The sequence below is a fragment of the Neocloeon triangulifer genome, unplaced genomic scaffold (assembly GCF_031216515.1).
Source record: "Neocloeon triangulifer isolate White Clay Creek 2 clone unplaced genomic scaffold, ASM3121651v1 ptg000003l, whole genome shotgun sequence".
NCBI lineage: Eukaryota > Metazoa > Arthropoda > Insecta > Ephemeroptera > Baetidae > Neocloeon > Neocloeon triangulifer.
Window position 1 is genome coordinate 7,497,745 of NW_026775546.1, and position 21,389 is coordinate 7,519,133.

Consider the following 21,389-nt stretch of genomic DNA (forward strand, 5'->3'; position numbering starts at 1 on the left):
TAAAAATGTTTAATGAAAAAACATTAAAAATATTTCAAGCAACGAAAGTTCGTCAAATTTTTCAAGATAAATTACTATTATTTATTTGTTTAAATCATTGTTTACAATCAATTTGTAAATGAAAATTTGTTAAAAATAGATATGATGATTAATATTGACAAAATTATTTTAAAAAGGTCTAACATTAGTTCAGGTTTTTCATTATAATTAAAAAAGCACTCAACCTCTTTTCTCCGTTCGTTTTTACTTCCCACCGCAAAAATGCACCCGTTCCCTTCAATTTTTACTCCTCTCTCTTTTTGTCACGCCATAGAATATAAAAATCGAATGAAAAGTAATCACTTCAGCCAAGCGAGAAATCACCGCACCCCAGCCGCCCCGCGACGGGTGGCGGCAAAAGCCACCCCCGAACTATCATGCCGAGCGTAAATAAACAATCAGCCGTAAATTGCGGCAGTGCCAAATAATCGGCGCCGGGCCACGTGTCTGAATCGCAATTAGCCATTGTGTGCCTCGGACGATTAGTCGAAAGAAGGACCCTCCGATCGAGAGCGAGAGAGACCCTCCAGAGCAGGGGCGTGTCCGACCCCTGACGTCACCCCTGCTCGCTCCGCCCCGAGAACGTATCTTGAGAAGGACTTCAACGTGGGGATGTGCTCGGTTAGAATAAAAAACCGATTGTTTGCAAAATTTGTTAAATACCGGCTTGAAATTTAAACTTAGAATATTTCAATTAATTTTTAATTTTAATAATTGTAATGATTTTTACTTCAAGCATCAAAATTTATATTCAAATCTGTCAAAATAACGCAGAAAATCACTTTTTATAAAAACCGGTTTTGTGTTCCAATCTGCCTCTGCACTGATCAGTGCGCGGCACCAAAATTAAATTTCATTTGGTCGGCGCCCGCGGTCTGCATGATGACGGCCCAAGTGAACGAGCCCCCGGAGACCTGCACGGCCTCCGGGGAGCAGCAGCCCCCGCAGCCCACCCCCTTCTCAATCAGCGACATCCTGAAGCGTTCGGCCGCCGCCGCCATGGGGGCGGCGCGGAGGCCGTTTCTGCCGCACCAGCCCTTGCTGTCACCTCTCGCGCACCTCACGCTCACGTCGCCTCCGGAGGCGGCCGTTTCTTTGCCGCCCCCGCTCATGCCGGCCGTCACCCTGCTGCAGCTGCAACAAGAGGTGGCCCTCGACATGACCAGGAAGAACGCGCTCAGCATTTTGAAAGCAGGTAAAAAATATAATAATAATTTAGTATAAATAACTTCGACCTTTCATCAATGAATTTGTATTAAAATAACAAAATTTATTGTAAAACTGCCCCATAATATATATAATTATAAGAAACAGTGTTTTTTTATTACCTTTCTTGTTCTCATAAAAGATTTAGTCATATTTTTGTAAAGTTTTAGTACAGTGTCAAATTATTTGAAAACAGCAACATTATATAATTAAATGGGAATTTTAAATTAAAATTGTAATTATAATGAAAACAATGTCAAAATTTAATTTTGGCCGCTAGATCTGTAAAAAAAAAAAAAATACTAAGAAGTGCTGAGAAGTCATCAATTGATTTTAATTTTACTTGTGTTTTCCGTAACAAAATGATAAGGAAAATTCTCTTTGCCGAATTTTTGAATTTCTTACTGAGGAGTTTTTCCACAATTTCCGAAAATACTTCCTACAATACAAAGGCGAATTGTGTGAGATAAGAATTAAAATGAGAACATTCTGTGATTTTTCCAGTCATCATCTTGATGTTTCTCTCATTTCTTTTAAATATTCAAAATTTAGTGCATTTAAGAAATATTATATTTTTATAATTGTTGCTCAATTCAATATTTTTCGTGTTGCAAAAAATTCACTTCAAGTAATTGTGTGAAACAAGGAAAGTATAAATTATATTAAACTCACATTTTTTTTTATTTCTTAGCAAAATTTGAAAGATGTATAAACAAACAATTGATAGCCAAAACAAATCCGGGCGATCGTTGTCTTCTATCTTGACCTCCAACTGATAACCTGTACAAAATTAGCCCCCTCGAGAAATAAATATTTCTGTGTCTTTCATCGGCGCGGCGTTGTTTGTTATCAAAACACATTCGCTCTCCAATACATCATGAATGGTGTACACTTTGGTCTCTTAAGTGCTCATGTGTGACCCCTGCTGCCGCTTCTGCCCGCAGATAACCTTTCCTCCTCTTATTAAAATCTAATGCCTCTCGAGAGCAAACGTGACCTTTTGATTATGAGAACATATATTTCATTAACACTGCGCGTGTTTGTCCCTCTCTTCATGTAATTAAAAAATTTTAAGATAAGTAAATACAGTAAATATAGAAAAAAAAATAGGAAAATATTACGAAATATTGAATTGCACTCTCTACAGAAAAGGTTTTTCTTATACAAAAATTTTAAAGATTTTTTAAATGTATCCATTTTTGATGTTTTATTTCATATTTTTTTTTTAATTATATTAATTTTATTATATATTTCAGGAAATTTTCATTAAATGCCATTTTTTTTGCTCTCAGAAGCATTGCCCTTTATTTGGCTGACGTGTTGAGCCAAAATTAATTTAATTTTAATCGCTGATGGCAATTGACAATTTTTGTTCACTTCATTCATTTGGGTGATCAGACGCGTTAATGGAGTTTCCATATACGTGCAGCACGCGTGCTGTCTTTCATTCATTCATTCTCACTCTCGGCCAAATCAGTTAGCGCTGCTCATCCAATAATAATACACAACACACACATGCGTCATTCAAGTGCATTTAAGAGCCGCCACGGCCACATGTACAAACACAATTTGCCTGACACATTCTCATTCTCGCCTGCTTCGCATTATAAAAACTACAACAAAGCGTTCGCCATCAACAAAATATCTTTTGCTATAATCAGAAGTAATATTTCCAACTAAATTTGTCAAACACTCCAGAAGTTTTTTGCGTTTATCTCAGTTTTGCGTTAAAGTTTCACGGCAGAAATATGTATTTCTTGGAAGTATATTTCGATAAGAAAATATGAAATAAACTTGATGATTTAAAAAAGCAACACAATGAATTGCAATAATTATAACAATTTTTTTTATTTGGTAAAGAGAAAATAATATTGCTAAAATAAAAACGAAAAGCGATTGAACTTTTATACACTTGAAATTTTTGTTATTTTTCAACTCAAATTTGAAAAAATTGCGAGAAAATATAAAAATTTGCAGCGTAATTAAAAATTTTCATACCTCAAAGCACGTGTATTGAGAAAATTAAATAAATTTTAACAAGCCTAGACAATTACAATTTTATTCAAAGGTTAAAAAATGAATATTATTACTTAAAAAATTTAAAAAATCTGTTACTAGCATGAAGAAAAAATACTATTGTTTCAAATTTTCAGTTAAATGAATAAACCTAATCTCCGCAGTAACACCTATCACTGCTCTTCACAAAGAAAATAATATTAATTCTTTTCATTTTTTGGAACAATTAAATTTATTGCTTTTTTAAGGATTAATTTCCATCAATTAAACTTTTTTAATTTTAATAACGTCTAATTAAAAATAAATCAACTTCAATTCATCCTAATTTATTGTCTGAAAAATACACACCTGGTTTATTTTCAACCCTTTATTTTGGTTGGATCAAAATCTCAACTGACTGATTGTGAGGTAAAATACCATTGAAAACGGTCGATTGTAGACGCTGGAGCTTAGAAAATTATATATAAATATCAGTCCTCCATTAGAAAATCGTCTCAAGTGCGCGTCTGTCTGGCTTTTGATCTGCGACCCTCGTACAAACAAATCAAAACCGCATCAGAGTAAATTGCATCTAAGTGCTGACGAAGCGTCGCGACGCACACATGTGTTGGTCCGTCTCTTATTTAGCGCAAACTATAACTGTTTTGGATATCTCTGTTTGTTTTTTCACTCTCACTCTCCAAGCTCTCTTTTGTAATTGAACACGTTAAGAGCAGCTTTCGGATCGCCATTAGGGTAAATAAAACATCTCGTGATTTTCGTATGGATTGAGTGACACGTGTTGATAGCTTCGGGATCGAGTTGCACTCTTGCCCGCTCCTTCCAGCCGACGACGGACCACCGCGGACGATTTTTCGGCGACGCTCTTGAATAAACAATCAATCCCGCAACTTCCTCGGGCGCGCGCGCCAGAAAAACTCGAGCTCGAAACCGCGCGACGTGCAGCGCAAACAAATACTCTCTGAAATTTAATGCACCTCCACATTTAACAACGTGTGCTTTTTTATGGATTCCAAAAAGTGTGCGTGCCATATGAAAGAAAGGATTAAAATTTGTTGCAGCTGCAAAACAAAGATTAAATGAAAATTCCTTCTCATGTCCTTTGAATGCAGTTAGAATGTATAAATTTTTTTTAATCATTGCCAAAATAGGGCTATATCAAATTTAAATAAAAAATTATTTAAAATAAAAATACTATTTTATATTCTGATATTTTAATTTACTCACTTAATGAACAAAAATCAACTAAAAACTTATATATCAGCGAAAATCATTTAAAAGTCTATTAAAACCAGGCTTAAACTTTATAAAATGTCTGAAATTTACAAAGTTTTACTTCTCGTATTTGAAAAGAATATCTCAAAATAAGGACAAATTCAATTCTGATAATGTCTGCGGTTCATCCCCCTCCTCTGAACAACAGGATCAAGATACGTAGATATAAATTAACGCATTTTTATTAAGAAATGAACAAATTATACTGATTTAGGTATTTTTTTGGCGACTTATTTTTAAAGGAAAAATTTAAAATTATTCCTTTGGTTAAATTAATGTTTGTAAAGAAAACGTCGCACTTTTTACACTGAATCTCCGTCTTGTTATTGCCAAAAACTGACTAAAAATCCAATTTTTTTAAGCCCTCAAGCGTCATAAGGGGGAAACGAACTATATAAAATCAAAAATATTGAAATCTTGAAAGAAATCTCATTTTATACTTCCCAAACTCTTTTTGATGGAAAATTCTTTTACATTTAAAATCATTATATATCACAATATAATATGCAGTTTTCAAATTCAAATTTATTTTTGTTCCCTCACGATTTTACTTGGCATTTCTCACGATGTTCTTGTATCTGGTGTGCCTTCTCTGTTCTGTTTTTTCTTTGCTGCTTTTCTGCGCAAAATAGCATCCTCTCTCTCTCTCTCTCTCTCTCTCTCTCTCTTTGAACGGACAACGACACCCACTTGTTCTCATAGTGACAAGACGACTTGACCAAAGTCTCTCTATAGTGCGCGTGAGAGTTATGGAAGGACGGACACGATGAGAACTTTAATTCTCTATGCGCACAATTCGCTTCTCTGATATGCGTCTGATGAGTAAAAAACCAAAGCGGTCGACATGAAAGTGGATGATGTTAGTGTGAGGTTTTCAACGAAAGACAACATTAATTTCTTTCTCGACACACTAAAGCCATTTATTTTGAAGTTTGACTTTTGAATGCTCCAAAACGTAATTAATTTAATGTGATTAAATTCTGTTTTATTTATAAAAAAAACTAATTCGTTTAAAAATTCTTGGAAGATTAATCAAATTTTATTATCGCAACGCACGTGATAAGCAGCCCTCTCAAAGCAGATCCTTCAATTTCTTTTGCTTTCCTTTTTTCCATTTCCAATAGGCACGGAAGAGTTTTATTAAGGTCGAAGGTACCCTTATTTAAATAAAAAAAATTCAGTGCTTTCAAGGATGGCGTTTGCATATATATGCAACCTGCGAAACAAACTCTAAAATTCCAGACTAACATTAACTCGCAAACTTTTACAAAAGAGCTCCATTTTTGTTGTTATTATTTTTGATAAAAAAAAATCATTCTATTTTTCTTTGGTGTCAATGATTTTATACCAATTTTGTCACAAAGAAATTTCATGCAAAAAAAAATTATTTTCATTCAAAACTGAAATATGAGTCACAATTCAAGCAATTTTTGGCAAATGTATACAAAAATAAAATGTTTGAAAGAAAAATTCAAATTTTTGCAATTGGCATTGATCATCAGTGATGAGAATTAGATAAATAAGGACTATCCATTTACGTACGTAAGAACATTGGAATTTAATTCTATGAGGTTGGCGCCGGGTGCTGGTGTTGCTGCTGGGCCGCGAAGAGTGTTTTGTTTACATTACAAGTGCTATAATTGCCTGCGTATTAAACAGATTTCCTCATTCGCTTGTTGCTGTTGAGCCGAAAGAGAGAGAGAAAGAAAGAGACCAGAACACGCAGCCAGTGCAGCCCTAAAACCAGCAGCAATTTAAGTGCCACTTGTGTATAGCTCTCGTTGATCCTTGTTGTATCTTATCCCCCGAGGAGCGCATGTTAGTTTTATATTTACGTGTCTGGCGTGGTTTGTCTCAACTTAAGTGTCGATCAGGGAATATATTAAAGGCGCGTTTATAAGAGTTCATAAAACGTGCGCCGCTTGCTACTTTATAACTCTCTGACTCGTTAAATTATCAGAAAAAAGACCAAAATCACATGGATCTGCTAGATATCCAGCAGAACACGTTGCATTTTTACATCGAGGGCAGTGGAAAATTAACATTTAAAACAATAAAATTCAGAAAATTCTATAATTAATTATGTACATATTGATGTATATCCAATAAAATTTGAATTCATTTAATAATAAAATTATGCATGGAACATGAAATTTATTTGATTAAATAGGGCAATTATTAGTAAAAAGTTTTATTTATTTAATGTCTTTAATATTAATTTAATAATAATTTAAATTTTATAACTATCGCATTAATTAATTTTTCAGAACTTTTACTTATTTGTATTTTTATTTATTTATTTTTTTTTAATTTTCGTCTTGCTACTTATAAATTTTTAGTTTTTATATTTACAAATAATTAGTTTAATTAATTTTTTTTTATAGAATTTTGTTTCGTGCTCACCAAATTTATTCCATAATATATTTTATACATTTTGTTTAATTGTAATTTTTATTAAAATTTGCTCCTTTTTTCATAGTCTAGCCGTGTCAATTGTAATTTATTCACTTCCCTTTTCATACTTAATGATCGCGATTAAAAGTGCGATGTAAACTTTCAAGGATCACTTTGTTTGTTGATCCAGCCGGCGCGAGATGGTCGCGGAGTAATTAAAAATTAGTGATCTCCGGTGTTTAATCGCCTCGTTGACTGACGCAGCAACATGTGCTCAAAATCCAAAAGCTGTTTATTTTCCTGCGAATGACATTAAATTCTGGTCGATTAACAGGATTTTTTTATGAAATTATATATATTGACGCCAGAAGGCCGCGTCTGGTAAATGCTGTGGGAGCGGGGAAAACTTCGCACACCCTTATACATGCCATTCGATTTCAATTAGGAAAATTAAACTTGTGTATGGAGACGCGTGTCACCCTCTGCCAAGCAATACCAAATCACAAAATACACACCATTTGTATACTTGCGAGGCCATTTGCTTGTTTTATTTAACACGACACAAAGGCGAGTTGCTGCACTCAATTTTAATTTGCTTTTGTTGAACGGGGGAAGTGAAAAAAAACATACTAGTGGAGGAAATTGACAATATAAAGGAAACTTTAAATTATAGTTAATAACTTTCTAAAATTTGGATGAAATTTGATTGAAAAAGAAAATAAGGTTGAACAGGAATTAAAAAAAATATTAAATGAGCAGGCTAGTGAAATAGTTAAGAGTGTTTCGAATTAAATATTATTTTTTTTATTATATGTTCTCAAAATTATTTATTTATATTTGAATAAAAGCTAATATTTTACGATTTTTACTTGAACATAAAATTTTGATTGTAATTTTAAACAATACTGTTGACATGAATAATTTTACATTATTTCATTTTTAGAGCAATTTATCATACACAAATGCACAAATATTATCTAAATGAAAGGACTTTACTTTTTAGTTATAAATACTTATTTTATTTAAAATATTGTCAAATATCCTTATGATAAATATACAAATCAATACAAATGCAAACAAAAGTCAACACTATTGGTTTTCACTTCCCTCACTGCCCCTTTTTGTGACACCGTTTGGCGTATCAGCGTGTCCTTCCTTTTAACCGAAAAAAGGTGTGTGTGCCGATTTTCACTCTAACTAATACACTTTGCGTCGCCGCGATTAAAGTCGCATTATTCGGGGCGAAAAGCGGCGGCGCCTGGCACCGCCGATGATCCATTAAAGTAATCAGCGCAGCGCCGCTTGAAAAATCATTTACATCGCCGCCCACTCTCCGTGCATATTAGTGGTGTTATTATTCTTAGAATGGGCCGAGCGCACTCTGCGTAATGGTGTATATAGGAGGCGCAGGGTTGAGCGCGTGGGTGGTGCAGCCGACAGAGAGAGAGGCCCGCGAGACGAATTTAGATTTCGTGCCGCTCGATCGCCGCTCGACCGAATTAATTTATTTCGCGCGCGTCGATCCCACAAAAATTCGGCACGCGTCATTTCAAATGTGATCGAGGTAGAGTGTCAATTTGCTAATTAAAAAGGGAGCGAAAGAACTACTTTAAAATATTGAGTGGAAATGCTATAGATTATTTCCTCATTTCTTTGTAAATTTACTGTGTTAGAAGTTTTTATAATATTTAGAAAGAAAAATTAAAAAAAAAATCAGACGGTTTATTTATTTTTCCCTTGCAAACCACATTGCATCAATACGTTTGTGGCACACAAAAAAATACATGCAATATATTTATATTGATCAACTTAATAAAGAATTCATTTTCAAAAATTAGCTGTCTTCACATTTTTAATTGAGACATCGTTTAAAATTTTGATAAATTCACACAAAAATAAATAATAACTGTTTTCTTTTTTAATTGTAAGATTAGTGCAACTATTCAGTGTGTACTTTCATATTTTGTAATTTTATGCTGTAGGATTGAGCAATTTTATATTGTTGTTTATTTGTCCACATTGTTACAAATACATTGTTTACATTCGATTTTTGAAAAACAATTATTTAAGAAAAAGAGATTGTTGGACAAAAAGGCATCACCACTAGCAAAAATTTTGCTAAAACTTCCGAGATCAAAAAGACCCCATCCGCCGCAGTGAGCCTCGGTTGACTAAGTTTTTGTTCTTATCACTTATCACAAATTCTGCCACAGGTAGGCCTTGCAGAGAGTGGGAAACTGTTCCACCGGGCAGGTTTTCAGAGCGTCCGGAAGGGCATTCCAAATTTAATTCAATTCTTTAATCAAACGCGCTGGCCAAACCGAGACAATATTATTATTAAAAGTTGGATTCTTGGTGAAAATCTTGAATTTAATTTTTTTTATTTAGCCGCTATATTTTTTTCTAATTTTTATTGTCCAGATGCATAGAGGAACTTTAATCGAACGCGCTGGTCAAACCGAGACAATATTATTATTAAAAGTTGGATTCTTGGTGAAAATCATGAATTTAATTTTTTACATTTAACCGCCATATACATTTTCATTAATTTTTATTGTTCTGGTGAATTAGAGGACTGTAAAAATGTATCTATAACATTTCTGTTCAATTTTCTTTTTGGTTGTAGATGTTTCTCTGCCATTTTTTGACTTAGCCGATCTTATAATTCAATGAATAATATTAATACTTCATCTGATTATAAAAAATATTAAGTTTCTCTTTTCAAAACACTTAAAAAATGAGACAATTTAATACAAAACTATATAATTGTTGCCACTTTGATTGTTGAAGCAGACGCAGAGCGCGTGGAAAGCGAGCGTCGCCTTCACTGCGGAGACCTGAACGCCGGCGACCCGTCCGTCCAGCTGTCGAACACCCTCAACAAACCACGCAAGAAACGCTCGCGGGCCGCCTTCTCGCACGCTCAGGTCTACGCCCTGGAACGAAGGTTCAACAGCCAAAGATACCTCTCCGGCCCCGAACGGGCCGAACTCGCGCACAACCTCAAACTGACTGAAACACAGGTGATCATAATTTGCCAGATTCATGAAAATTCAAGAAAAGTTGAAAAATTAATTAAGGAATAGGAAAAATAATAATTTCTGGTTATAGTTATTTTAATTAATTTTAATTTTCATAGAAAAAAAATAAGATTTTTAATTAATTCAAAATTTATTTTGCAGCTACGTTTATTCCTACTATATATTAATTGGATCAGTCTATTGAATGTGATTATTCCCTCTTTAAATATTTTTACAATTTTTTTTTAATAGATTTTAATCACTTTTTATAACATTACATAAAGTTTTTTTGCTGCTTATTAAAATAAAATTGACAAAACAAAAAATTTACTACTCATTTTCAGAAATTGTCTTTTTTGATCGAAATCTTATAAAAAATGTATGATTCTTGATGAAATTGTTTCTCCGTTCCTTTATCTGAACATTTTCTTTTTTTTTACTGTTAAACTTTGGCTAATTATAGCAAATTGCAGGTGAAAATCTGGTTCCAAAACCGGCGGTACAAGACCAAACGCAAGCAGATTCTGCACCAGCAAGACCTGATGAGCATGACCGCCTCCACGTCCCCCGGCCCCGCCAAGAAGGTCGCCGTCAAGGTGGTCATGAAGGACGACAGGGTGCTGTACAAAAACGACCTGCCAGCAGCGCGATTTCCGCCCCTGCCGCCCCTCTTCCCTGCAGCGGCCGCCGCCTATTACTATTACTACCAAAACCCGCACCTTTACCCCGGGGGCCATCCCGGAACTGCCTCCAGTGGGGACGGCTCGCCACCTCCGTCTGCGTGTTCCAGATCCATCAGCCCCGTCGAAATTAATTGAAAAGGAAAATCATTGAAAGGAACTGACACAGGAGTGTGGTTTTGATGACAAAAACTGATATATTTTAATGAAAACTTAATTTTAAGTATTATTTGTTGTAAGTCGTCTGATCTCTGTTAACTCTTCTCGACTACTAGAATAATTAACTGCCGATTAACTTAATTGGAAGATGTGTTAAGCAATTATTTTATTTACATTTATTAATTACCTCCAGTATTGCAATATATAATGTCAAATTTAGAAAATAAAACTGAAAACCAACCCAATTGATTTAATTGTAAGTGAAAAGCTCTTGTTTTATTTTATTTCAAATAATATGTATTGTAAACCTGTTTATTTTACTGTGGCGCCCAAAATGACAAGGACTAAATTGATTTTTTTTAATTCAGTCAAAAATACTGCTTCTAGACATTAATATTGGATCACCTAGTTGCAAATTATTGCCTTTCAAACATCTAAAAAATCTTAAAAATAAATTTTACGCTTACAATCTAAATAGCTGCCAAATTTGCAATCACATTGTTTAAAATTTACTTTGAATCTTAACGAAAATGCGACTTTGAACCAAGGAAACAAAATTTTCTCTTGAATATCTTTTAATTGATGCTTAAGTTCAATTATAAAATAATAAACAATAAATAGGAACCATATTGCTTATAATTGGTATTGGTAATGTAACTGTTGCTATTTTGTTTTTAATCTTTTGCTCCAAGTTCCCGGAGAATTTGCTGGTTGGTCTTGCCCTTTGTTTCCGGCAGGAAAAAGAGGATGAAGGCGGCGCCGAGGAAGCAGCAAACGCCAAAGATCCAGAAGGTGGTGTAGTTTTGCACGGCCGCGACCAGATCGGCGTAGAATAGCGTGACGAGGAAGGCCAGCGTCCAGTTAGAAGTGGCGCCCAACGCACTCGCGGGCCCTTTGACCTGCGGCGCGAAAATTTCGGCCGCCACCACCCACACGACGGGGCCGGCGCCGAACGAGAAGAAGATGATGTACAGCACCAACGTAGTCACTGGCAGCCAGTCCTGATCGACAAGGTCCTCCTAAAAACAATCAAACGCGCACAAAAGCATGAGTTTTATTTAAACGAAAATAAAAACTGCCCATCAAAAATATTCAATCAACATTTTTCTAAATTAAGAAAAATAATAACAATTCAACTTTTCTTCTGCTATTGATGAAACAGAAGTGTCTGAATTTAATTAAAGAAATTTATTATATTTTTATCTAAAACTCACACTAATTATTGTTATGATCTGCATAAATAAATCAAATTTCAAGTTTTGAACTCTACTTTTTCTTACTTTGAAAAAGAAGTAAAAGCCAAGGATGATGATGAAAATTCCCATAGCAGTGGAGGAGACGAGCAGCAGCAATTTTCTTCCGAGTCGGTCAACAACGAGAGAGGCAGGAATGGTGGCCGCGACCTGGACAGCACCAATGATAATGGAGTTGATATTGGGGTCGAGGGTCGAGCCTGCGTCCACAAAGATGCTGTTCGCGTAGAAAAGTACGGCGTTGATGCCTGAGAGTTGCTGCATTGCAAACAGGCCAAACAGAAGCAGGATTCCCTTGACTGCGATTCGGTTCCGGAACATTTGAATGAAGGAAATCTGAAATTTTTAATTCATAATTTTTAATAAAAAAAACTGTTATTATTATTTTGATGAATTGTGCAGTTTTTTTTAAAATTATAACTAAATAGTTTAATAAATTAACTATCTCATTCATAAAGTTTAAAATTAAATCAAAAATAGATTGAAGGAAAATAATTACTTTGCCAAATTTAATTAAGGGAACTTTATGGATTGTTATTAGAATAAATTTAAAACATCTTGCCGTATTCTTCTTTGCTTCCTCCACTGCATCTTTCATGTCGTCGAGCTCGTTTTTGATGTCGCATTTAGAGCCGCGGAACCACTGCAGGGCCTTTGCAGCCTCCTCGTCTTTGTTCCTCCGCAGAAGATACTGTGGCGTTTCTGGCATGAAAAAGAAGCAAACGGCGAACACGATCGGCAAAAGTCCACACGCGACTGAAAGCCTATATGATGAATATAAATTGAAAGAATTTGCAAAATTTAAGATCAATCAAAATTCCATTGCTGAAATTTTTGGAATCAATCTAGGTGCAAAGATTAAAACTTCCCTTTTATAAGAAAATTGTGTATATGTACAAAAAAAGACCGAGTTATTAGTTTTCAATTCCGAGAAATAAGCAAAAATTTTGAAAATAACTGCAAATTTTCTTATAAACATTTTCCACATAACTTTTTAATCGTTACAAAAGATCTTATCTAGAATTTAAAAGAAAAAAACTTGCCAAAAAATGGGCGCAAAGGCGCCGATGATGTAGCTGAAGAGAATGCCAATGACGACCATCAGCTGGAAGAAGGAACTGAGGAGACCGCGAATTTTAATGTCCGAGATTTCTGCAATGTACATTGGTGAGGCCACGCAGAAAAGGCCGCCGCAGAAACCAGTGATCAGTCGGCCTGCGATCAACATTCCCACGGCTGCCGGCCAAATAATGAACGCCCAACCTATGGATATTGGGAAAATTTTCAAACGTTTTGACAAAAATGATAATTGTAAAAAAAGCATGAAGTGGCAAGTGGAAAGGAGCTAAAAAAATTAAGCTCAAATGTTGCATTTTTATGCTGCTGAATTCGAATTTTCTTGAATTTTATTTGATTTTCCATTTGAGAGTAATTAGCAGTTAACTAATAGGCATGTTATTTTGTATGTAATTATTTTTATCATACAATTTTATAATGAGCTTAATTATGAACACGAGTAAAATATTTTAATATAGATGAAATAAAATTTGTTTTTAAAACATATAAAAAAGCACACTGGTCATACCAATCACGAACGGGATGGACATGAAGAGCATCGTGTACTTGCGGCCGATCCAGTCGACCAAAAATCCGGCGGGCATGCATGAGAGCGCGGCGCCAAGTGACACCACCGAACTGACCCACGAAAACTCGGCGGGGCTCACTGGGAAATTGTTGTAAACGTCGCCTTCTAATACAGGTGTCTGTGCCGGCGACGACCACCCGAGGACGGCGCCCAGCGACATTGCACCCAACGTTGCTAAGTTTAGTCAGTTTAGTAATAACTCAGTTATGATTATTTAAAAAAATAAACAGTTTTTAAATAATTTTATGATTATTTTTTCTCAATTTATTATTTCGTTAAAAATTCAAATTATAATTTATCGCTTTTATAGTGAAAAGTTTAATTATATTATATTTTTGTAAAATTTTCAATATTTTTCCACAATTTTCGCTCCAGAATGTTTTCAAAATTTGACCCTTTTTGATCTCAGAATTCCTCGTCTAAATTTGAAATTGATACAAAAATTAAAGTCCAACCAGGATCTCAAGTATCTAAACTAATGGGTTTATTTTGGTTTTTTGAAAGCTGTCAAAAAATTAAAAGTTTGACTGTAGAATCCATATTGAAATTGAATTACCTGCTGCCGCTGCAACATACTGCGTCTTAGTACTGCCTGAGCTCATGATTCTTTTCCTATAAAATGAAATGAATAGATTTTTCAATTAGGGTTCAATATACTTATGCAAAAAGAAAAAATAATCAATTTTCCTTTATTTTTGCAATACTTGTAAATTAAAAGTAACCTCCAAACTAATGGTGAGGTTTAAAACATTTTTACTGATGCATTTCCATAAATCAAAACATCCTTTTGTGCTTGATACAACATCATTGTGATTAACTCATTTTTTTATTTAATTGCCCTAAGTAAAAACGAGCAAATAATGCGCTTTGACAAGGCACTTTAAATCCATTGATGTAAGAAAAAATAATGAGAATATAAATGCAAGTTAAATAAAAATCAAATGTTATACTGCTTGTCCTCAATCAATCTTATCTCTTTTTTGAATGCCAACTCCAGCATTTTCAAGAGTTTCTTAAACAAAAATTTTAAGATTAAACCTGAATTCTTAATGAGTACAATTGAGTATACTTTTCTAAGCATTGAAAATTGCTTTATCAAAATAATGTAACATATATTTTTAAATAATAGTAACGTATCATAATTATTTTTTTACTGCGCTTTTATATTTAATCTAAAAAGAAATTTTTAAAATAAAATGTTATATCAAGTTCAATTTATTAGATTTTTTAACAAAGTTATTGTTAATACATTGATGTTTTCTTCAAAGATAATTTTGAGTAATGATATTATTAAGAAACTCACTTGGAAGAGATCAGTAGACTAAATTAACGTTCCTCTTTCGACCGACTGAGAATTCCGTCTATCGTTGGGCTATCGATGATAATTACATTTCATAATCGCTTCTTGATATTCATATCCTATACACAATCACCAATCAACGTTTTATACACTATAAAAGCCGATAAGATAATGCAATGCAAATTTTGACCACTACTATTATAATTTGTAAAACAGAAAATAGAAAAATTTTATTTCATCCGAAACTCCAAATACTCCAATATTGATTCTCCTCTTAAAGTTAAGTGCAGCAAAATCCTTATACTATTTTCTGTGTTCAGTTTCATTTAATTATATAATTCCATCGGTGTCGGTTAATTTTTATTCACTTTTACAGTTTAATTTATTAGCTTGATTTCTGTACATAAATAATAAAGTAATCAAAATATCTTAACTCTCTTAAATTATAGTGATGAAAAATAAACTAGAATCTGCAATCAATCAATTTATTTTGACATTTCCTTTCAATTATAACGAAAGTAAGAATTGCTTAGGATACAAATAGACCAACAAAGACTAGTAGAATTCATCTTGATTCTATTTTTATTGATGCATTAGTTTCAGTATAGATAAAAAACAATAAATAGGAAACATACCAGATTATATAATTGCACAATTGAAAGGGTTATTATTTTTCTTTTCAATCCTTAGCACCAAGTTCGCGGAGGATCTGCTGGTTGGTCTTGCCCTTGGTTTCCGGCAGGAAGAAGAGGATGAAGGCGGCGCCAATGAAACAGCAAACGCCAAAGATCCAGAAGGTGGTGTAGTTCTGCACGGCCGCGACCAGGTCGGCGTAGAAAAGCGTGACGATGAAGCCCAGGGTCCAGCTGAAAGTTGCGCCCAACGCACTTGCGGGTCCTTTGACCTGAGGCGCGAAAATCTCGGCCGCCATGACCCACACGACGGGGCCGGCGCCGAACGAGAAGAAGATGATGTACAGCACCAACGTAGTCACTGGCAACCAACCCTGATCCACGAGATCATCCTGAAAGCATCAAACGCGCACGAATTTTTATTTTTTCAAAATTAAAATAGAAAAGTTTAATTATTCTTTTTCAAATTTATTTGATGCACAAATTAAAAATGACTTATAGTTCAATAAATTTTTCTGCACTTATGTTGATAAAACAGAAAAAATGCCACAATATATCTCGAAATAATTTTTCCTTTATACTAAGATTTATTTCTTGTTCAAAATCTATTTCTAACCAAATTCCAGCTAACTTTTTCCTCAAATTGCATTGATAAAACTCAATTTGATAGAGCTAAAATAATGAATGAATTTTGTTCATCATTGAAAATTTTTCTTCTAAGCAAGGTGTCCGCACGGCACAACAATAAAACACAATTACATTGTTGTTTGAGCCCACTGATTGGGTACAAGTAAATAAATACCCAATAAGAACGTTTGCTAGCAATGCATATTTGCTCTGATGGTTGTGAATAGCGGATCGTATTTCTTAGCTTCTTGAATCATGCAAATTACTGAATTCCATATTAGAGGCGAAGGTGCCCTGGGCAAAAATAATAAACACAACTCTATTCGCAATTAAATTCAACATTTTTTCTCTTCAACTAAATTTGAAAAAAATATAATATATTCATCTGGAAATTTATTTTATTTAGAGTCATAAACCTTACATGCATTAGGTATTAAATTTTGAAAATTACTTTAATATTTCTGTAGTTTACTATTTTTATGTAATTTAATGAGGATTTTATATTATTTTAATATTCCATTTCTATATCGAACTTAGAAGGAAAAGTTTCTTACCTTGAAAAAGAAATAAAAGCCAAGGATGACGATGAAAATTCCCATGGCAGTGGAGGAGATGAGCAACAGCAATTTTCTTCCAAGTCGGTCAACAACGAGAGAGGCGGGAATGGTGGCCGCGACCTGCACGGCACCAATGATAATGGAGTTGATATTGGGATCGAGGGTTGAGCCTGCGTCCAGGAAGATGCTGTTTGCATAGAAAAGTACGGCGTTGATGCCCGAAAGTTGCTGCATTGCGAACAGTCCCAGCAAAAGCAAGATTCCCTTGACGGCAATGCGATTTCGGAACATTTCAAAGAACGAAATCTGAAATTCCAATTATTTTTTTTTATATATTTAAATAAATAACTTCAATATTTTTGAAATCAATTTACTTAAAAATTTATTGTCCCCAGCTCGTTTTTATATAAGATTCAAAATATTGTGTTAATTTCCCCCATTATACGTTCCTAAAACTGCCTATAAATATATATTTTAATATATTAAATTTTGATTAAATTATTTTCATAATCTTATTAAAAAAACAGTTTTGCTTGACAGGAAATTCACTAAAATCTATATTCTCATTTAAAATAAAAATTAATAATTCTTGCCGTGTTCTTCTTAGCTTCCTCCACTGCATCTTTCATGTCATCGAGTTCGTTTTTGATGTCGCATTTGGAGCCGCGGAACCACTGCAGGGCCTTCGCAGCCTCCTCGTCTTTGTTCCTTCGCAGAAGATACTGTGGCGTTTCCGGCATGAAAAAGAAGCAAACGGCGAACACAATCGGCAAAAGTCCACAAGCGACAGAGAGCCTTAAAAAAAAATTAACAATATTGTTAAAGAATGTGAAAACAATAAGAAAATATAAGAGTTTCATGTGATTCTGAAATCTATAGATCTTACAATTAGCGTAACTGATATTTTTAAGAGAAAATTGCTGAAAAGCATGCAAAGATTGCTGTCACTTGGGTAACTCTGTCAATTTTTGTCCAAAAATAATATTAAAAAAAAAAGATGAAATAGAATGCAATTTGAAAATTTATACAAAAGCTAACCAAAAAATGGGCGCGAAGGCGCCAATGATGTAGCTGAAGAGAATACCAATGACGACCATCAGCTGAAAGAATGAACTGAGGAGGCCGCGGATTTTAATGTCCGAGATTTCTGAGATGTACATAGGCGAGGCCACACTGAAGAGGCCACCGCAGAAACCAGTGATCAGTCGGCCTGCGATCAACATTCCCACGGCTGCCGGCCAAATAATGAACGCCCAACCTGAGAAGGGATAACGATCAACTCTTTTGACACAAAAATGACAAAATCTAGATACTGATTTAATGGATTCCATATTTTAATGAATATTAGAGGCGTTAAGTAGCACAGAGAAATAGTTTGATAAAAATCGAGAAAAAATCTGGTTTAAACATGCAATTGTTAACGCTGTAGAAATAAATTTAATTAATATTTTTTAGACTTTGATACAGTAAAATATTTTAACCAAAATTTCACTTCCTTATAAACTTCTTTTGCCCATAGTTAAAGCAGCCTTTCATAACTTAAACAGACTTTCATCTTTTTCAAATTTCAAATGCAATACATTATTATACTGGTGTGCATTTTGCTGATTTTAATGAAGTAATTTTAAACTTTACCTTTGTAAAAAGTATATGCTAAAAACAAATGATTTACCAATCACGAACGGGATGGAGATGAAGAGCATCGTGTACTTGCGGCCGATCCAGTCGACCAAAAAACCGGCAGGCATGCACGAGAGCGCGGCGCCGAGCGTCACCACCGAACTGACCCACGAAAACTCCGCGGGGCTCACTGAAAAGTGGTAAACGTCGCCTGCCACTACAGGAATCTGCGCCGGCGACGACCACCCAAGGACGGAGCCCAGCGACATCGCACCCAACGTTGCTAATTGGGTAAAACTCTATTAATTAAACTTATTTATGATAATTATAATAAAAATAATAAAAAATTGTTTATTTTAAAGATCATGGTTTCCTGATAGACTTTAGTTAAGTGAGCCCAGTGTTTTCTGAGCTGCAATAAATTTTTAGTGATTTTTTTTTACTTTGAAAAATTAAAACAATTTTTTAATTCAACAATCGGACTTGTCATGCAGGCACAGAAAAAAATAAACTGGAAGTGTCAATGAAACTCGACCAGTGCTTATGTCATCTTAGGCCTTAGACATCTATATAAGGTCAGGATGCTGAAAACCCAGGCGTTTTCAGCATCCTGATAATATTAGTTTTACGGAGATGCGCCGTTTTCTACTCACAACGGTTGCGTTCTTTTCAAAGTTCAGAGATATGCTCAATTTTTTCCACCAAAATTTTGATATCGAACATCTTAACCATGACACACACAAAAAGAAAGTTCTCCGAGGATAAAATACCGGTTTTCTGAAGGTCATTTCAAACTCTTTTTAGCACATTACTCTGAATAAATTAAAATTTAATTTTAATTACCTGCTGCCGCAGCGACGTATTGCGTCTTAGTACTGCCGGTGCTCATGATTTTTTCTGGAAATAAAAAAATATTGAATTTTAATTTTCAATGGGAACTAAATATAATTATGCATTACAAAATGAAATCAAGGGTCCATTTTTCCCATTATCATGAACTTATGGGTTCCTTTTTTGAGCAAACAATTTAAACAAAACTTCATTGTTGCATTTGGCGCCCGTTATGATTTTCATAAAAAAAATCGCGATGTTTTCAATGTCAAAGTGATTTTCTTATATATCTTATCAAGTTCATGTAATTAAAAGCTGAACTAATCCGCTTGGACAGTTAATTTTGAGTCCATTAGCGTCAGGAGAATACTGAGAATTCGAAACAAGTTAAAAAAACGTTAATAATGCTTATTGTCCCCAATTTATCTTATCTTCCTTTTCAGAATGCTGAGAACTTCAGCATTTTCATGAGTTTCTCTCAAACAAAAATTTTGAGATTAAACCTGAACCACTTTTCTTAAAGTCAGAAATTGCTTCCATAATTTTAAATAAAGAACTAATTTCAAAACAATTTCTACTAACTATTGCTCTAGAATAAAAGAAAATTTCTTGGGAAAATAAATATGAGAAGGAAAATTACTGAAAATTTTAACACATAAATTTCGTATTAGATTGTTTAATATAAAAAGAATAATTTTTCCAATGAATTAATGGGAAACTTACTTTACAAGAATCAGCAGACTTAATTTGCGTCCTCTTGCTTCTGACTGGGAATTCCTTCTAAAGTTGATCGAATTGGTTTCTCGATCGCTACTTTGATATTCGAATCTTACACAATATCGACACCGTAAAAGCTGATAAGATATGTCATGTAAGCCTCTTTAATACCACTGAATTATAATGTCTTATTTTTATTTCATCCAAATAATTTCTTATATAATATTTAATCATCTTTTGATCATACGGTGGGAAAGTTACAGCAATACTGAGAGTCTAATTAATCTGGCAAAATGTATGTGAACATTAATTATTAGGTGGAAAATAATGCAGAACCGTCACTACGGTCTACATTATCTTTGGGCGCAGATTAACTCTTGAGATAAAGAAAAGGACCATTATGTATGATTCTCCAAAAGAGAATGGAAAGGCTAGGAAAACAAACTCTACTTTTTTTTAGATAAAAAAGGCTTCATTGTTATAAAAGTAGTGGAGCTACTTACATAACACGTGACACTTCACAAGAATTTGAAAAGTCATCTCTCCACAAGATTGTGATTAGAGGCTTGCACATTATAATAAAATAAATATATAGATGGGCTCAAATAAGCTCCATTAATTTTCTGTTTTAGTTCAGTCTAAGAAATCAATTCTGACGTTGGATATTTACTAATTAAATCATTCTGAAGCTATAATTGAGATGTTAAAAATTTGATGTTTAAAGACAATTTTATTGAGCATCGGCTATAGTGAAAAAAAACTGACGTAAAGCAAAAATTAAATCTAAATCTTGAAAAAAAATTAAAATGGTTAAATTTACATAAATTGGGCTCTTTTAGTTTTTTTAATCAAATCATTAATGAATTTTCTTTTTTGAGAATTTAAACCCTAAGGAAACCACTTTTTTTTGTTAACTTTTCACCTGAATAAATCCTTTTTACCACATCCTGATTCAGATATTTTATCATTTTTTCTTTTGTAAAAGTTTTTGGATACAAATAAGAAACACAAATTTTTGAAAGATAAAAGATAATTTATATAAATTATGTTATGTGATGTGATAATGTGATATACTTTCTTAACGCAGGTCACTGTAGGATGACGGCGCAAAAGTACGGGCCCCTGCTAGTTCCAACTTATACAACTGGCACGGCATACCCGTTGAGCGGGTGGCGTTTTCTTGCTTAGTTAGCATCCAAATTCCAAGTACATAGGTTTAATTGGGTTTAATCAAATAAATAGTTCCCTGGTGACTGATATCAGGATAAACAGCGATATTCTGCATAATTATTAACGATTATTTAAAATTTTTGAGTGACAATACCTGTTTTGAATTAAAAGAAAAATTAGGAAGCTATTTCAGACAAGGCCGTATTATTGAATTTCCAGACGTCCCATTCAAAATCCCGCTTCCCGCG

The 21,389-nt window shown here is 34.0% G+C and overlaps 3 protein-coding genes across 5 annotated transcripts in view; 2 read left to right on the top strand and 1 right to left on the bottom strand.

The window, feature by feature from the left end:
* The window catches only part of LOC132205848 (homeobox protein Nkx-3.2-like), a 182,434-nt gene extending 171,390 nt beyond the window's left edge, over positions 1-11,044 (top strand). Inside the window, exons 1-3 of one of the 3 annotated variants that reach the window (XM_059635174.1) lie at positions 913-1,234; positions 9,721-9,953; positions 10,424-11,044. In XM_059635174.1, the coding sequence (XP_059491157.1) occupies positions 919-1,234; positions 9,721-9,953; positions 10,424-10,768 (894 nt within the window). In that variant the 5' untranslated portion in view covers positions 913-918 and the 3' untranslated portion in view covers positions 10,769-11,044. Of the gene's footprint in view, positions 1-912; positions 1,235-9,720; positions 9,954-10,423 lie in introns of those variants that run through there. The other 2 variants (XM_059635175.1, XR_009442723.1) reach the window with 2 other exon arrangements.
* LOC132205730 (homeobox protein Nkx-3.2-like) lies at positions 922-10,768 on the top strand. The gene is made up of 3 exons (XM_059634987.1): positions 922-1,234; positions 9,721-9,953; positions 10,424-10,768. The coding sequence occupies exons 1-3, from the start codon at positions 922-924 to the stop codon at positions 10,766-10,768; spliced, it is 891 nt and encodes a 296-aa protein (XP_059490970.1).
* A 53-nt stretch (positions 11,045-11,097) lies between the features above and the next one.
* LOC132205733 (uncharacterized) lies at positions 11,098-20,060 on the bottom strand. Its single transcript, XM_059634991.1, has 14 exons — positions 19,978-20,060; positions 19,267-19,320; positions 18,476-18,706; positions 17,842-18,061; positions 17,397-17,598; positions 16,801-17,109; positions 15,681-16,011; positions 14,410-14,416; positions 14,244-14,299; positions 13,628-13,861; positions 13,086-13,305; positions 12,605-12,806; positions 12,070-12,378; positions 11,098-11,808 (listed from the first exon to the last, which is right to left on the bottom strand). Exons 2-14 carry the CDS (start codon positions 19,310-19,312, stop codon positions 11,464-11,466), a joined length of 2,712 nt encoding a protein of 903 aa, XP_059490974.1. The 5' UTR covers positions 19,313-19,320; positions 19,978-20,060; the 3' UTR covers positions 11,098-11,463.
* Positions 20,061-21,389: the final 1,329 nt, after the last annotated feature.

What these genes read in the sequence shown, in the direction of transcription:
- LOC132205730 (XM_059634987.1), top strand. Translation starts at nt 922, where the DNA reads ATGACGGCCCAAGTGAACGAGCCCCCGGAGACCTGCACGGCCTCCGGG. An exon ending in GCTCAGCATTTTGAAAGCAG is followed by an intron (nt 1,235 to 9,720) that starts GTAAAAAATATA and finishes TGATTGTTGAAG; the next exon opens with CAGACGCAGAGCGCGTGGAA. An exon ending in TCAAACTGACTGAAACACAG is followed by an intron (nt 9,954 to 10,423) that starts GTGATCATAATT and finishes AGCAAATTGCAG; the next exon opens with GTGAAAATCTGGTTCCAAAA.
- LOC132205733 (XM_059634991.1), bottom strand. Translation starts at nt 19,312, where the DNA reads ATGAGCACCGGCAGTACTAAGACGCAATACGTCGCTGCGGCAGCAG. An exon ending in ATACGTCGCTGCGGCAGCAG is followed by an intron (nt 18,707 to 19,266) that starts GTAATTAAAATT and finishes TTACCCAATTAG; the next exon opens with CAACGTTGGGTGCGATGTCG. An exon ending in GTCCATCCCGTTCGTGATTG is followed by an intron (nt 13,306 to 13,627) that starts GTATGACCAGTG and finishes CAATATCCATAG; the next exon opens with GTTGGGCGTTCATTATTTGG.